The sequence below is a fragment of the Tachysurus vachellii genome, chromosome 1 (assembly GCF_030014155.1).
Source record: "Tachysurus vachellii isolate PV-2020 chromosome 1, HZAU_Pvac_v1, whole genome shotgun sequence".
In the NCBI taxonomy this organism is placed as follows: Eukaryota; Metazoa; Chordata; class Actinopteri; order Siluriformes; family Bagridae; genus Tachysurus; species Tachysurus vachellii.
Window position 1 is genome coordinate 1,296,954 of NC_083460.1, and position 16,715 is coordinate 1,313,668.

The following is a 16,715-nucleotide window of genomic DNA, read 5'->3' on the forward strand; positions in this document are numbered from 1 at the left end:
GTATAAACAATTATAGCTCACCTACCTACAGACTATCACATGCCAACATGTGTCTGTAGTCTACGTTCCACCCCTGAGGTGTCTGTATTATACGTTCTACCTCTGAGGTGTCTGTATTCTATGTCCCACCCCTGAGGTGTCTGTAGTTTAAGTCCCACCCTTGAGGTGTCTGTAGTATACATCCCACCCCTGAGGTGTCTGTAGTGTACGTCCCACCCCTGAGGTGTCTGTATTCTACGTCCCACCCCTGAGGCGTCTGTAGTCTAAGTCGCACCCCTGAGGTGTCTGTAGTCTAAGTCCCACCCCTGAGGTGTCTGTAGTCTAAGTCGCACCCCTGAGGTGTCTGTAGTCTAAGTCCCACCACTGAGGTGTCTGTAGTCTAAGTCGCACCCCTGAGGTGTCTGTAGTTTAAGTCCCACCCTTGAGGTGTCTGTAGTATACATCCCACCCCTGAGGTGTCTGTAGTGTACGTCCCACCCCTGAGGTGTCTGTATTCTACGTCCCACCCCTGAGGTGTCTGTAGTCTAAGTCGCACCCCTGAGGTGTCTGTAGTCTAAGTCCCACCCCTGAGGTGTCTGTAGTCTAAGTCGCACCCCTGAGGTGTCTGTAGTCTAAGTCCCACCACTGAGGTGTCTGTAGTCTAAGTCGCACCCCTGAGGTGTCTGTAGTCTAAGTCCCACCACTGAGGTGTCTGTAGTCTACATCCCACCCCTGAGGTGTCTGTAGTCTAAGTCGCACCCCTGAGGTGTCTGTAGTCTAAGTCCCACCACTGAGGTGTCTGTAGTCTAGGTCGCACCCCTGAGGTATCTGTAGTCTAAGTCCCACCCCTGAGGTGTCTGTAGTCTACATCCCACCCCTGAGGTGTCTGTAGTCTAGGTCGCACCCCTGAGGTATCTGTAGTCTAAGTCCCACCCCTGAGGTGTCTGTAGTCTACATCCCACCCCTGAGGTGTCTGTAGTCTACGTCCCACCCCTGAGGTGTCTGTAGTCAACATCCCACCACTAAGGAGTCTGTAGTCTACGTCCCACCACTGAGGTGTCTGTAGTATACATCCCACCCCTGAGGTGTCTGTAGTCTAAGTCCCACCCCTGAGGTGTCTGTAGTCTACATCCCACCACTGAGGTGTCTGTAGTCTACATCCCACCCCTGAGGTGTCTGTAGTCTAAGTCCCACCCCTGAGGTGTCTGTAGTCTACATCCCACCACTGAGGTGTCTGTAGTCTACATCCCACCACTGAGGTGTCTGTAGTCTACATCCCACCACTGAGGTGTCTGTAGTCTACATCCCACCACTGAGGTGTCTGTAGTCTACATCCCACCACTGAGGTGTCTGTAGTCTACATCCCACCACTGAGGTGCTCACAACCAGATTTTTCAATTATCACATTAAAGTCCATGTTCAAACATTTAAAATCTTGTGCCCATGTTCAGTATTTTGAAGAGACCAGCTTTGTCACACTGATACCAGCTTTACACCTTCACAGAGTGTGATTCCATCTGTCTTTTAACGATTATTACCCAGACTGCACAATAACATGTTTAAAGAAAATGACAAGGTTCTGCTGGTTTTTAGCTCAACCTGAAAACATGAAGATTCTGTTGTTGACATAACAGTAAGTAACCTTGATGAGTAGAGTGTTTGTGAGCTCATTAGCTAGCTACACACCTGGAAGCTGTAATTCAGTCTCTGTTTGTGTCCCTGCAGCTTCCTTTTGATCCAATCATTACAGACCTCTGTATAACATTACTGAGATGTTCTCTCTGCTGATACGACTCATCAAACAGCTCGTCTTTCATATGACACTGTATGCTGTGTGTTTATCCATCAATGATTGTGTGTTTGTTGTTTTGGGAGTTTCGCGTGATCCAACACACTGTTCTACTCAGAGGACCATTTTAATCAGAATCGCCAGAACTTCATCATCAGCTACCTGTGTTCACAGTGGCACCAAACTGACCCCACATTGCCTCAATATCAATTTAATTTTTTTTTGTGTGAGTGGAAAATTTTATAACATTTGTACCGTAACACCGAAGTGTTGTAATTATATGTTCTAGATGAAAATCAGAGCAGGACTACTACTACTACTAATAATAATAATAATAATAATAATAATAATAATGTATAGTTGTCATACCTGGGGGGCATGGTGGCTTCACGTTCTCCTCACACCTCCAGGGTTGGGGGTTCGATTCCCGCCTCCACCTTGTGTGTGTGGAGTTTGCATGTTCTCCCCGTGCCTCAGGGGTTTCCTCCGGGTACTCCGGTTTCCTCCCCCGGTCCAAAGACATGCGTGGTAGGTTGATTGGCGTCTCTGGAAAATTATCCGTAGTGTGTGATTGTGTGAGTGAATGAGAGTGTGTGTGTGTGTGCCCTGCGATGGGTTGGCACTCCGTCCAGGGTGTATCCTGCCCTGATGCCCGATGACGCCTGAGATAGGCACAGGCTCCCCGTGACCCGAGGTAGTTCGGATAAGCGGTAGAAGATGAGAGAGAGAGTTGTCATACCTTTGCAAAAATGCTACACAAAGAAACACAAGCATGAGGCATTGAGATGAGAGTGTGCAGTTAACATAAATAAAAAGCGTATATTGTTGTATATATGAAGGGATAAGTGGCTTGTTGTTGTTGAACCGTGTGTTAACGTTCTCCTCTTTGTCGGTTCTAGAAGTCACGCTCACATTAAATACATAAACAAAGGCTGTGAGCTTTGAGAGAATTTTCCTCGCTCCATTTTCTTGTTGAAATTCCCTACTCTTGCATAACCCTGCTTTTTAGAACACTCCTAACACTCCCCACCCCCCAGACTACAACCAGCTCGCTTCAGCTTGCCCAATAGGTTGGTTGTCATGGCAACTGAGCAGCATCCCTCCCCCTCCCCTCCTCCTGTTTTTCCCAGTGCTTTTGTTTGAAAGCTTGTCGTCCTTCAAGCACGTGTTCTTGTTGTTGTGGTTGAAGCCGAGACACAAATGCATACCGAACACAATAAATACTCAGAAACAGACACATACGCAGAAACAGACCCTCGATTGTTTTCCAGCACGTAAAAAAGATGGCACTGCGTCGAGGAGTCTTCCTGACATGGACAGGGATGATTCCGTCGCTCAGAGGCGTAAAGCGTTACATAACGGTGAATGTTGAGAACGCATGGCATGTGCACAGAGGACAGTGATGTGCTGCAGAATTTCTGCACGAGGCAAAGAACAATTTGGTCCATCAGCCTTAAAGAGGAACAGCGAGGACATGGTACAATTTACACAACAATCCAATTTATTGGCGCACAAAACACATCAATTTATTATTCACATATTCTGTCACAAGCAAGTAAAAATATTCTCACTGCTTTCCTTACTGAACATCCTTGGTCTTGACTTCACCTCACACCCGGTGGTGGTCATGTGATGACTGAGAGAGAGAGTAAAATGAAGAGCCAACAGCAGATGGGCTATCCGATGGGCAGCTATAAAGCAGACCTGATTAATGGCTTTGAATGTTGCTTGAAAATGTCCTGAACTCTTCCTTTGTTTCTGACTGAATTGTTTCTCCTGGTTTCACTTCAGAATGAATCTGAGTCTGGAGTGTGAGTCTTTGTCGAGTTTAAAACTGTTCCATTCCCAGGATTTTTCTCGACTCCTGACCAAGAACATGATGCGTAAACGACGAATGCATTTAAGTTATTGTGCACTGAAGGAAATCAGTTGAAATTGATGCTGAATTAGATGAACTTATTCGAAAGGTTTAGAACAGGTGTTTACTGTCGACAACATGTTTGTGTGAAGCATCTGTTAGACGACACACTTACTTCCTGTGCCATAAACACTCAGTATGGGGATTAGAACCACATCGTTACAGCTCTGAGCTCTGAAGCTCCTCCTCTTCCTCCTCCTTGTCCTCTATCTTTTCAGTTCCTTTCTTGCATTTTCACAGCTGAATCTCTTATATGGATTTCAGTAGACATTATCATTCACTTGATTGAGCTAAAATATAATATTTTAAATATATTAATATAAATCTGGTCCATAATCCAGTGATTAACCTCATCATTAATAAATAAATAAATAATTTAAGTTTAACAACTGGGGGGCACGGTGTCTTAGTGGTTAGCACGTTCACCTCACACCTCCAGGGTTGGGGGTTCGATTCCCGCCTCCACCTTGTGTGTGTGGAGTTTGCATGTTCTCCCCGTGCCTCGGGGGTTTCCTCCGGGTACTCCGGTTTCCTCCCCCGGTCCAAAGACATGCATGGAAGGTTGATTGGCATCTCTGGAAAATTGTCTGTAGTGTGTGATTGTGTGAGTGAATGAGTGTGTGTGTGTGTGTGTGTGTGCCCTGCGATGGGTTGGCACTCCGTCCAGGGTGTATCCTGCCTTGATGCCCGATGACACCTGAGATAGGCACAGGCTCCCCGTGACCCGAGGTAGTTTAACAACTGACACTGGATCTAATGGCTGTGTGTGTGTGAGTGTGTGTGTTTATTAAATACAGAAAAATGTTATTTATTATCAATGGCTTTCACAACAACTTTCACAAAAATAGACTTTTATCCCTGGTTTTCCCACATCCTGGTTTTTCTCTAGGCCTCACTTCCTTATTTTTCCTCGGAATTATCTCACTGTTCATTGCTTTGGACCTTTGGCCTGTGTTTTATCGTAAACTGTCATCAGTTCTATAACAAAATGAAAAGCAAACAAATAAACAAACAACTGCACAAATCACTTTTTACTCATCTGTTGTTGAGGCGTATTCTTTCTCATTTTTATACTGAATAATTAAATGATATTAAAATAACAAAATTGTGTAATACACAAACAATTTCTGACAAATGCTTGATCTATGATAATTCGTGCTCGAATTTTATGGCATCACAAAAAATAACGAATCTCAAGAAATAACGGCGCATTCCTTCTTTGTCTTTTATTGTGAGGTGTGAAGTTGGGTGTTTTAGGTCATTTCACACTAACAACACAGGAATGCTTCAAACAGTCCACCAGTGTTCCTGTCCTGAACAAACCCCAGCCCGCCTGCCTCAACCATTACCGCCCTGTAGCCCTGACCTCAGTAGTGATGAAGTGCTTTGAAAGACTGGTCAGAGACTTCATCACTGCATCACTACCAGACACACTGGATCCACTACAGTTCACGTACCGACAGAACCACTCTACTGAGGACGCCATCACTCATCTTCTCCACACTACAATGAGCCACCTGGACTGCAGAAAAGGGAATTATGCAAAAATGCTGTTTGTGGACTACAGTTCAAAGTTGGAGGTCCTGGGACTCAATGGATCTCCAACTTCCTGACAGACAGACCACAAGCCGTATGGGTGGACAAACACATCTCATCCACCCTCATCCTCAGCACTGGAGATCCCCAGGGTGTACTCACTGTATATGTATGACTGTGTGGCCACTTCCAACTCCACCACCATCATCAAGTTTGCTGACGACACTGTTGTGGTGGGCCTGATCTCCAACAACGATGACCTACAGGAGACTAAAAACCTGGAGAGATGGTGCCAGGAGAACAATCTTCTCCTGAACGTCAGCAAGACTAAGGAGTTGATAGTGGACTTCAGCACAAAGCAGGAGCGGTCATACCAACCGCTTAACATCAACAGAACCCCAGTAAAGAGAGTGGACAGTTTCCGGTACCTGGGTGTTCACATCACACAGGACCTGTCTTGGTCCTGTCACATCAACACCGTGGTGAAGAAGGCCCGGCAGCGACTGTACCATCTGAGATGCTGAAGGGACTTCAAACTACCCTCTCAGGTGCTAAAGACTTTCTACACCTGCACCATCGAGAGCGTCCTGACAGGTAGCATCACTTCCTGGTTTGGGAACAGCACCATGCAGGACAGGCGAGCCCTCCAGAGGCTGGTGCGGTCAGCTGAACGTACCATCCACACCGAGCTCCCTGACCTGCAGGACATCTACAGCACGTGGTGCAGGACCAGGGCCAGGAAGATTGTAAAGGATCTCAGCATCATAACAATGGACTCTTTTCTGTGTTGCGCTCGGGGAAAAGCTTCCGCTCCTTGAAAACAAACACAGAGAGAATGAGGAGAAGCTTCTTCCCACAGGCCATTCGGAATTTAAACCAGGAAACACCCAGGTCTAGTACTGGACCTCTCTCTCCATCTTTTTTGTACTATGACACTTTAACTCTGGACTTGCACACCACAGTGTCACTTTATACACACCATACAGCACATGGACACTTTAAGAACAATCATTAAAACCATACTCATTTATATATATATATACATTTATTTTTCACATTTTTATATAGTTTATACTTTTTATTTATCTGCCTCCTTTTGGTTTTATTTTTATCCTTAATTCCATCTTATGCTTAAATACCGGACAGACGTAATAAGTATTTCACTGCATGTCGTACTCTGCATGTACAGTATGTGTATATATGTGTGTGTGTGTATCTGTGTGTATATGTGTGTGTGTGTACATGTGTGTAGGTGTATGTATGTGTGTGGTGTGTGTATATGTGTGTGTGTATCTGTGTGTGTATGTGTGTGTATGTTTGTGTGTGCGTATGTGTGTGCGTATGTGTGTGTGTGTATGTGTGTGGGCGCGTATGTGTGTTTGTGTGTGTGTGTGTGTGAGAGAGAGTGTGCATGTGCGTGAGTGTATGTGTGTGTTAGTATGTGTGTGTGTGAGTAAGTGTGTGTAAGTGTGTGTATGTGCCTGTGTGTGTGAGTGTGTGTGTGTGTGTGCCTGTGTGTGTGTATGTGTGTGTGTATGTGCGTATGTGTGTGTGTGTATGTGTGTGTATGTGTGTGTGTGTATGTGTGTGTGTGTGTGTGTATGTGTGTGTATGTGCGTATGTGTGTGTATGTGTGTATGTGCGTATGTGTGAGTATGTGTGTGTGTATGTGTGTATGTTTATGTGTGCGCGTATGTCTGTGCGTGTGTGTGTATGTGTGTGTGTGAGTATGTGTGTGTGTATGTGCGTATGTGTGAGTATGTGTGTATGTGTATGTGTGTGTGCGTGTGTGTATGTGTGTGCGTATGTGTGTGTGTGTTTAATTCCTCAGCACACAGTGTACCTTCTTTTCTTCTTGTTTTTTGCCTGCAGCTGTTTTTTCCCGGTCTGTCAGGTGACTGGGAGCTGATCTGTGATTGGTTGGTAGACTGGGAGCTGATCTGTGATTGGTTGGTAGACTGGGAGCTGATCTGTGATTGGTTGGTAGACTGGGAGCTGATCTGTGATCGGTTGGTAGCTTTTCACAGCACCACTGAGGAGGCGGGTTCAGTGTTCACTATTCAGTCCATGGGAATGTAGGTAAAAGGTCCTGTGTTGAACTCGTTACTGCAGCCCCCATGGCATGAGGCCAGAAAGAAGGGAATATTTGTGTCCTGTGCTTTTCGGATGTTCTGAAGAAGGCAGGGTTCCTGCACACGTGACTGTGGTGTTTGGCTCCGGTCTTGTTTATGTTCTCCTCGGTGTGTTAGTGACACAACCGAGTGTGAGATTACACCAAAAAGTGCACACTCACTATATGTTCAGATAAATGTTCGCCTCATGCCAGTTGTGATTAAGTTGTTCGTGTTGGCTCGTGCTTGTTTAAGACCTCACGTGTCCTCACGTGACCTCAGCATGGTCTGGTCTTTTATTCTGCTGTGCACTTCTAACCAACACGCCGTTCACCATGAGAACAGAGGAAAGGCCACAAAGTCAGTCTGAACATTGTTAGTGTTTTTGTCAGCAGAGCACTGAATTCTGACGTGTCCACAACATCACAGTTTATTACTGAATCCCAGAACTGAACTGTAATCCAGCAGATCATCTCACACCAACATTCATGCCACCTGGAGCTCTTGATCTGTATGATACATTGTGGTGCTGCCACATGACTGAATAGAAAACTGTCCTCCCAGGTGTTCCTAATAAAGTGGACAGTGAGACAATTGAAATTATTCAGTATTTTATTTGGGGGCAGAATTTAAACTCCTTGTGTTTTGTGCTTTGTTTCTTTATCTACTCACGGAAATGGAAGTCGCCCATAATCTTTTAGTTTATACAGTAAAGTTTTACTGTAGTCATGTTGACTAAAGGAGGTGAAGTTGTAGAGAAGGTTTGGGGAGAGTTTAGCATCCAGCTGCTAAAACAAAACACACAAGGGATAATTTTCCTGTTTCATTAAAGCCTTGGGCTCGATGTGTGGTTAGATCTAAGGACGGCTCGAGAACAGCTGCCGGACCTTTGGGGCGATGACCTTAAACCCTCAACTGCTCAGAAATGTGCTGTGATTGTGCTGTTGCTTAGATGTTCGCTGGGTTTATTTGGGATTTAGCAGGTGGAGAAACTCTGCACTTCACTGCAGTTTATGTATTTTAGTCCTAGGCATCTAATCAAACTCACTTGTGTGCTCTTGGATTTTTTGAACGTATTATTTTTATTATCTAAGCTCTCCCCCCTCCAACCCCACACAATACTTTATTTCCCTTAAAACAAACCAACAAACTAACAACGCCAGCTAATTTGTGTACATGATCCAACATGACGCTTCAGCTCTACACCATTTTACTGTTTAAATACAGGTAAAGAAAGACAAAATGGTGTCTTTTTGTTGTAGTTCAGGTTGAATGGCACACACTCTCCTCAGGAGGATTTGGACGTGTGGGAAAAAGTCAAACGTACCCAAGAATTTTAGCTGATATAAATAGCTAAACTTAGCTATAAGTTTATAGCTATAAGTATAGCTATAATAACTATAACTTTTAGCTGATATAAAATAATGAAAATAATAAACAGAAGTTGTTAATTCACTATATGGCTCAGAAAATATGGCGCATTAGCAAACAGAATAATGCTCAAGCCTAATCGGCTAGCTAACTTGGTATGCTAATATTGACAAAGGTTTATAAAACTAGTGTTATAACTTATCAAACTGCTGTAGAACCTTAACCAGTGTGTTAATGTAGCAAACTGATATAGAGCTACATCTAGCCGTTTTAGCTCAATCACAAAACCTTGAATGCTAATCTACCAAACTTAAAATTAAACTCAGATCACCACAACTTTTGTTCAGCATTAAGAGCAAGTTTGATATTTATTACATGGAAGCCAAAAGAGAAGCTTCCTCCTGTACGAATTCCAGCAGAAGTAAGAAAAGAAAAAACACACACTAAAAATAACATCATGAGATTTTTCAGAAAGTTTCATTTGAATTGAGTTCAAATGAAACTAAGGTGTAAAAAAAAAAAAATATATATATTTTTTAACTTGATCCTCTGATTATAAACTGCTGTAATGGTGAAGTCGTCATTTTGGTGAAAGGTTTCTACAGTTGCTGAATCTTTAGCTGACGAGTCAAATACCATCTTTGTCCTCTTATCTTTATCTCTTAAAGCTGATCAATCACCGAGATAATCAATATAGTCTAGCAGAATCGCTGGGGTCAGAGCTTTTATGGCGTTTTTGTCACGAAAGCTCTTTTTGGCCATCACTGCTCATCAGCTGAACTTTGACCGTGGCTTTATTACGGGTTTTTAAGGAGGAGGTTGTGTGAGTTGATCATGTGGGACGCTAATCCTTTCCTGTGCATGAGGTCGTTAAGCGTTTGAGGCATGCTAACCTCAGACGTGTACGAAGTAAAAGCCACATGTAGCACTGGCTCCAGCGCAGACAGCAAGATAGACCGAATATCTGCAATTGGAATTGTTTGTGCAATTAGTATCATTCATTCATCTTCTACCGCTTATCCGAACTACCTCGGGTCACGGGGAGCCTGAGCCTATCTCAGGTGTCATCGGGCATCAAGGCAGGATACACCCTGGACGGAGTGCCAACCCATCACAGGGCACACACACACACTCTCATTCACTCACACAATCACACACTACGGACAATTTTCCAGAGATGCCAATCAACCTACCATGCATGTCTTTGGACCGGGGGGAGGAAACCGGAGTACCCGGAGGAAACCCCCGAGGCACGGGGAGAACATGCAAACTCCACACACACAAGGCAGAGGCGGGAATCAAACCCCCAACCCTGGAGGTGTGAGGTGAACGTGCTAACCACTAAGACACCATGCCCCAATTAGCATCATGATTAACTTTTTTAATCTACACAAAACTCAACTGAACTTCTCTTTTTAAACAAACAAACCCTGAACAGGTTTACTGAACAAATCCAAGATAGCCAACAGCATCATCTTATCTTCTGCAGTTTGTTAGCTTAGCTATATGTGGACATAGCATTATGTTACAGAACTTCTCTATAGAATGTTTAGCTCCAGCTTACATGTTCACACAGAACTCATTTAATAGCTTTTAAACTATTTAGCTTTTTATGTGCCACTAATCCAATGGCAGCCTCTCAGCTAATGGAGATATTTTAAGATGCTGGCTTTTCAAGTTGAACAGACTTCTGTGCTGGATTTCTAGTCAGTTCATGATTTAATTTGATGTAGCTAATATTTGTAGACATGTTAAAGTGTAGATTCAGCATAATTAGTGGAGTCAGCACACTAACACCCCCCCTCCCCATTTACATACAGTTTAGTAAGTCCAAGTTATTTTAAAAAAAAAAAAAAAACCCTTTACTGAAACACCATTTAAATGAGATATGGATACTGATACAGCTGATTTTATTTAATTAATATAAAATGTTTTTGCACAAGTATGTTTTTATGGTCAGTTTATCATAGCACTGGCTAGCTTTTAATGCAATCGGTCATGAGAAAAAAAAAAAAAAAAAAAAAAACCTACAAACCAACAACCAGGTTCAGCAACTTCAGAGGTCAGATGCATACATATGTGCTCTTTTAAGCAAGTGATGTATCGAGAGTGAACGTACGACCTGAAGCAGTAGAAAAATCACATAATGTTGCCGTTTAACACCTATTTAGTTAGTAACAGTAAGACATTACACAGGTTACATCAGCGCGAGTACATCAGCTAACTACTGAAGGTAAAGGTGCTGCAGCCCGAGTGTCTGCTCAGCTCAAATTCAGTCTTTTACCAGAGTGAAGAGGGAACAGTGTGGAGATCATGGAGGTTTGAGTGTCCCAGAAAAAAAGTCAAATAATGACAGAAAGGACACACAGGAGGGTCAGATATGCGCCGCAACATCACGTCCCCGGTTAATGTTTGAAATTAAAATGTTAAGTTGACCAGCCAACTTCTTTTAAAAACCACAATGATGCATGGTTAAGACATTCTACTGAGACTGAAATTAAAAAGAAAACAGTATAAAATCTGCCCTAGCGGCCGTTTTAAGAGACGAGTCGAGAAATGGAGTTCAGTCCTACAAACAAAGACAAACGAGATTGAAAAGATCTAATAGTCCACAGGTTCGTCCCGGTCTTCACTAAGCAGACACGTGCGTATGAGGGCTTCGGTGACGGCGTACGGGTCACAGTTAGCACTCGGGCGGCGGTCTTCAAAGTATCCCTTCTTCTCCTGACCCACAGAGCGAGGGATGCGGATGCTGGCGCCACGATTGGCGACTCCAGCAGAGAACTCGTGGATGTTGGAGGTCTCGTGGTGGCCTGTAAGGCGTCGAGCATTGTCCAGACCTCCTTTGGGGTCATAGGCACGGATGTGGTAGTCATGCCGCTTCGCCAGCTTCTCAATACATTCCTCAATGCATCTGAGAGAAAGAGACACTACTTAGCCAGTATGTTCAGTTATGTAATCTACTTACCAACATATTTAGGACTACAAGGTCATTTTTTTTTGTTTCTACCTTTATGTGAAGGTGCTAGCTAATGACACATCAGACCAGATACTAGCTGCAGAAATGTTTCATCTACAGTTTAGGTTCAAAACAGACAGGTCATGTGTTCAGAAGATGTTATAACATGCCATACAGAAGCACAACTAGGAACCAAGACAAATTCTGACTCAAGTAGAGCCTTTGTTGTACAGATCTGCTCTTACTTAAGCCCGCCTTCTTCACGCATCTCCTTGGTGCTGAAGTTGGTGTGGCATCCTGCACCGTTCCAGTTCCCCGGGATGGGTTTGGGGTCGAACGAGGCAACAACGCCGAAGTCTTCACACACTCTGTGCAGGATGAAACGAGCCACCCAGAGGTGATCTCCCATCGTGATGCCCTCACACGGCCCCACCTGGAACTCCCACTGGAGAGCAGAGCAACAACAAGGGGTTAGTGATGATCAGCACAAATTCTAGTAAAACAGGCCAGAAGTTTGAATTTTGGAATATCCATTAGCATTATTGCAGACGTTAGTATATTAATGATTAAGCACAAATTTGCAGCCGAGTAGAAGTTCACATTTTTTGTAACAGAACACCTTAAAAGAACTTCAACTCTTCAAATTACAAATAGCTTAGAATCTCACTAGCTAATAGCGGAGGTTCTCCTGTGACTCAGTAGTGCTACAGAACCAGGCTGTGATCATGTTGAACCCTGGTGTACCTGAGCAGGCATGACTTCAGCATTGGTGCCGCAGATGTTCACACCAGCGTACAGACATGCTCTGTAGTGGGCTTCCACAATATCCCTGCCGTAAGCTTTGTCAGCACCAACTCCACAGTAATACGGTCCTGAAAGGAACCAATAAATGTCAACAGCAAATCAAACAATTAAGAGAAGTCTGTAAAGGAAGACAGATTTTGTACCCTGAGGACCGGGAAAGCCGTTGGAAGGCCAGCCGAAGGGGTGACCGTCAGTTCCTAGGATAGTGTACTCCTGCTCCATGCCAAACCATGGGCTCTGCTCCTCCACCATCTGCATGATCTTCTTACATGTCAAGCGGTGGTTAGTTTCTGGATGGAGAACATGACCAGAAGGTGACTAGAACCTTTAGCAGAAATGGTAAGCATCATCGTGCTCAATATAAATAAAAACAAAAACCATTTACCGGCAGGTTTGTGATTGTATTTCAGGACTTCACACAGAACCAGTTTATTGGGGTCTTTACGGAATGGATCTCTGAACATGGCTGAGGGAATGAGATACATGTCACTGTTGGAGCCTTCAGACTGGTAGGTGCTGGAACCATCAAAGTTCCACTCAGGAAGATCTGGTTGAGAAACAATTTTGTTGATCAGATTTTACAAAAACCTTTAATTTTATGGTGAGAAACCTAAACACTTTATTTCTTGTACATGTTAAATGGCATAAGAGATCAGAGCCCCACTCCAGCAGCAACAGTTTGCAAATCAACCTCCAGACTCCCCATATACCAGTTTCATTTTTCTAACCACGAACACCACTGAACATTAACTGTAATGAGACTTTCACGCCTGAACATGCACAAAATTCTGGATAAAAGATGCAGACATTATAAAAAGGTTTCTAGTATCACAAACTGGAATGTGGAAGAGAAACTTTATACTCCATTTAAAGCTCACGGGTGAAGGTGAAAGGTTGTCTGAACCCTAGATCGTACCCTCTATGCTCTTTGGCTCGCAGTCGAGCGTCCTGGTCTTGCAGCGCAGTCCTTCCCCTGTGCCGTCGATCCAGATGTACATGACCTGCACTTTGTCCCCCTGCGGAAGCTCCATATACTGCCGCTTCACCACCTTGCTGAGCTGCGAGCTGGCTGATGTTGCCATGTTTATTACTGTGGAGCACCTGAGCACAAAGGACAGGAGGATATAAGCACCATGAGAGCACTCACAGCCAATACGACACATGCAGCAGAAAACCCCGAGGTCTACTACACGACTGGCTAACCAGAGCCAGGCTGCTGTCAAAGCCTTGTCTATGCTGAGGAGACTTTTCCCTGAAAAACCCTTTCACAACACTGTGCAAACACCTCCGGCAGCTCTGGCTTGTCGTCATGGTGACAGTGCCAGAGACCAGAGAAGTGTTGAATCACATACGAGTGAAGACGTGTCAGGATTAAACGCAATTAGAGAAAATTTCAAGTCGAGTCTGATCAAAATATTACAGCCTAAAAATATATTTAAATAAAATGGTATGTTTAGTGCCAATATTTCTGCTCCTTATGAACCTAAAGAGAAGAAAGCGCTTCCTCATCGGTTATCTCCTGACTGCGTGAAGAACATCCTCGCTTTGTGCGTTTGAGAAACCAGAACCATGATGTTATTCTTCTGGAATAGATGCTACATAACAGCAGGTTTAAGATCCTCAAGAACGAATCAGATTTACAATACAACGATTTAAAAGGTGACAAATTCAAAGCTTTCTACTGATCCACAATATGAGCAGGTAGAGGAAAGTCACATGGACTCCACAGGACGATGGGGCAGGAAATTAGAAGGTAGGAACAAGAACCTAAATAAAACAAAAAAAGGTTCTGCTTTCTTTGGGTTCTTATATTTAATAAAGCATCGTGTGAATCCTGCAATGAATCCAGAACACATCCAGGATTTAAAATACACGACTGGGTAATTTAATTAGTTTCAAAAATTACACACACAAAATGAAAGAAAAATATAAATAAATAAATAAATAAATAAATAAATAAATAAATAAATAAAATAACACCTAGCAGATGTAAACCACAGGAATATAATCAACATTGTACACAATATAGATGCTTTTTAAAAACAACTCTTAACTGAAAGGTGACTGAAGCCCATACCTGTGTAAGGGTGAGAGTTAGAAGCAGCACAATAACCTTCCAGCTCTGGATCAGAACCCGGCTGCTGCACTCATCCTCTGAGAGCTTCACGCTGTGAGCGCACTGCTTTATATACAGGCGCGAGGAGTCCTCCGCTTCTGATTGGTCAGAGTCAAACGGGGAGAAAAGCTCGAGCCTCGACGTGATTGGCGCTCAACGGTGGAAGGCTCCTCCTACGAGCCCGAGACAGCCTTGAGTCTCACGTTGTCACAAACGCGTTGTTTATTTTATTTATTTATTTATTATCTCAAAAAACAACAAAACTACAAAGTTGGGGGAAATTTAATAATAATAATAATAATAATAATAATAATAATAATAACACGACAAATTAAAACGTCTGTGAATGAATAAACGAGCGATGACGCCCTCTGGTGGTTGTTCTCTGTATCACAGCCCTGTTACTCAGAATACAAGGTTGCCAAATATTCCTTTATAAATCCTCCGTGTTTTAAACCATCGCGTTTCGAATATTCTTCCAATTAAGGATATGAATAAACATCTAGTTAGTGTGTTTATAAGGTTTATGAGGCCCAGATATGACGTGCGTGTGTGTGTGTGTGTGTGTGTGGTGGTGGGGGGTGTTAACACTTTTATTTTAAAAACAGTTAACCCTTCTGCAGACCTCGGGTCAATCTGACTCATCTGGAAAGTTTAACGTGTCATAACTTGGGTTTCCTTCCACATATTTGCCTGAAACTTTCCAGGATTGTTCCAAATTATGAACTTTGCAAATAAAACTAATTTTCGTTGAACTGTGTGTTCGTAAAACGCCTCAAGTCATCCAGGGCCAACTTGACCCGGCCACATTTAGTGGGGCAATAGGTCACACTTTTGCCCTTTTCAGCGCAATGAACATACATACAGACACAAAAATGCACACATAAAATGTCCACTAACACACACACACCCAAAACACACACTCACACACCACACACACACACACACACACACACACACACACACACACACACACACACACACACACACACACACACAAATAGGGCATTTCATTTCATTAGGCCTCCAGAAAAGAAAAAAAAAGTTACATATTTGTAAATATTTCACACTTTTGATATGCCTTTGCCTAGCAGAGGGCAAAATATGATCTACCAAAATGATGCTACACACAGACGCGCACACACACACACACACACACACACACACACACACACACACACACACACACACACACAAGCATTGGGTATTGCATTTTGATTTATAAGCATTCAAGTCAATTTGGCCTGGAAAAATCAGGTTTTATTATTTGCTGACATTAAAAATGGTCAAAATGGTTTCAAAACAATCTCCTGGCTTTGATATATACCAGCCTGTAATTGTGCATTAACTTTTGTGCCTCTAAAGTGAAAATAATTCAAAATTTCTGTTTTTTTTGTTACTAGAAAATTAGGCATTTTTGCATATTAATGAGGTTTATTATACCAAATATTACAAAGATTTTTGCAAAATACATGTTAATATGTTGGAAACAAGTTTGACTAAAAAAGGTGAAAAAAAGGCTATCATATATACTTCATTTTTGATAAGCAGTCAAAGTTGACTCGGCGCTCCTAGTTTGTATAGGAATGCAGACAAGGTCTGCAGAAGGGTTAATGCACTTTATTCTTGCTAAGTTTAAAATTTTTTGTTGTTGTTGAGTCTTGGATTATTAATTAATCTGACAACCCAGCTCTTGATTTTGTTGTTGATTTTCTTAAAGTGATCCATTAACAGCTCCTTTTACATCACTCTCATAAATAGATCTACCTGAAACAATGTAGTCATTGTTATTATAATTAACATAATTAGCTCAGGGATGTAAGAATGATGAACGATTAGTTAGTGTCGTGTCTGTAATCACAATTTACTGAAAACACCTACTATTGTGTGTTTATGTGTTTGTGTGTGTATGTGTGTATGTGATTGTGCGTGTGTGTGTTTATGTGTTTGTGTGTGTGTATGTGTTTGTGTGTGTGTGTGAGTGTGTGTATGTGTGTCTGTGTATGTGTGATTGTGTGTATGTGTGTATGTGTATATGTACTGTATGTGTGTGTATAAGAGTGTGTGTATGTGTGTGTATGTGTGTATATGTGTGTGTGTCTGTGTGTATATATATGTGTGGGGTTTGAACT

The 16,715-nt window shown here is 42.8% G+C and overlaps 1 protein-coding gene across 1 annotated transcript; it reads right to left on the bottom strand.

The window, feature by feature from the left end:
• Window positions 1-10,597: 10,597 nt before the first annotated feature.
• glula (glutamate-ammonia ligase (glutamine synthase) a) lies at window positions 10,598-14,644 on the bottom strand. Its single transcript, XM_060867082.1, has 7 exons — window positions 14,545-14,644; window positions 13,384-13,568; window positions 12,853-13,014; window positions 12,611-12,757; window positions 12,408-12,535; window positions 11,909-12,108; window positions 10,598-11,618 (listed from the first exon to the last, which is right to left on the bottom strand). Exons 2-7 carry the CDS (start codon window positions 13,547-13,549, stop codon window positions 11,306-11,308), a joined length of 1,116 nt encoding a protein of 371 aa, XP_060723065.1. The 5' UTR covers window positions 13,550-13,568; window positions 14,545-14,644; the 3' UTR covers window positions 10,598-11,305.
• Window positions 14,645-16,715: the final 2,071 nt, after the last annotated feature.

Bases quoted from the DNA above. Each gene is read 5' to 3' on its own strand.
- glula (XM_060867082.1), bottom strand. From the start codon at position 13,549: ATGGCAACATCAGCCAGCTCGCAGCTCAGCAAGGTGGTGAAGCGGCAG. The intron at 12,758-12,852 runs GTAAATGGTTTT...TTCTCCATCCAG, and splicing joins ATACAATCACAAACCTGCCG to AAACTAACCACCGCTTGACA. The intron at 12,109-12,407 runs GTACACCAGGGT...TCTGCTCTCCAG, and splicing joins CTGAAGTCATGCCTGCTCAG to TGGGAGTTCCAGGTGGGGCC.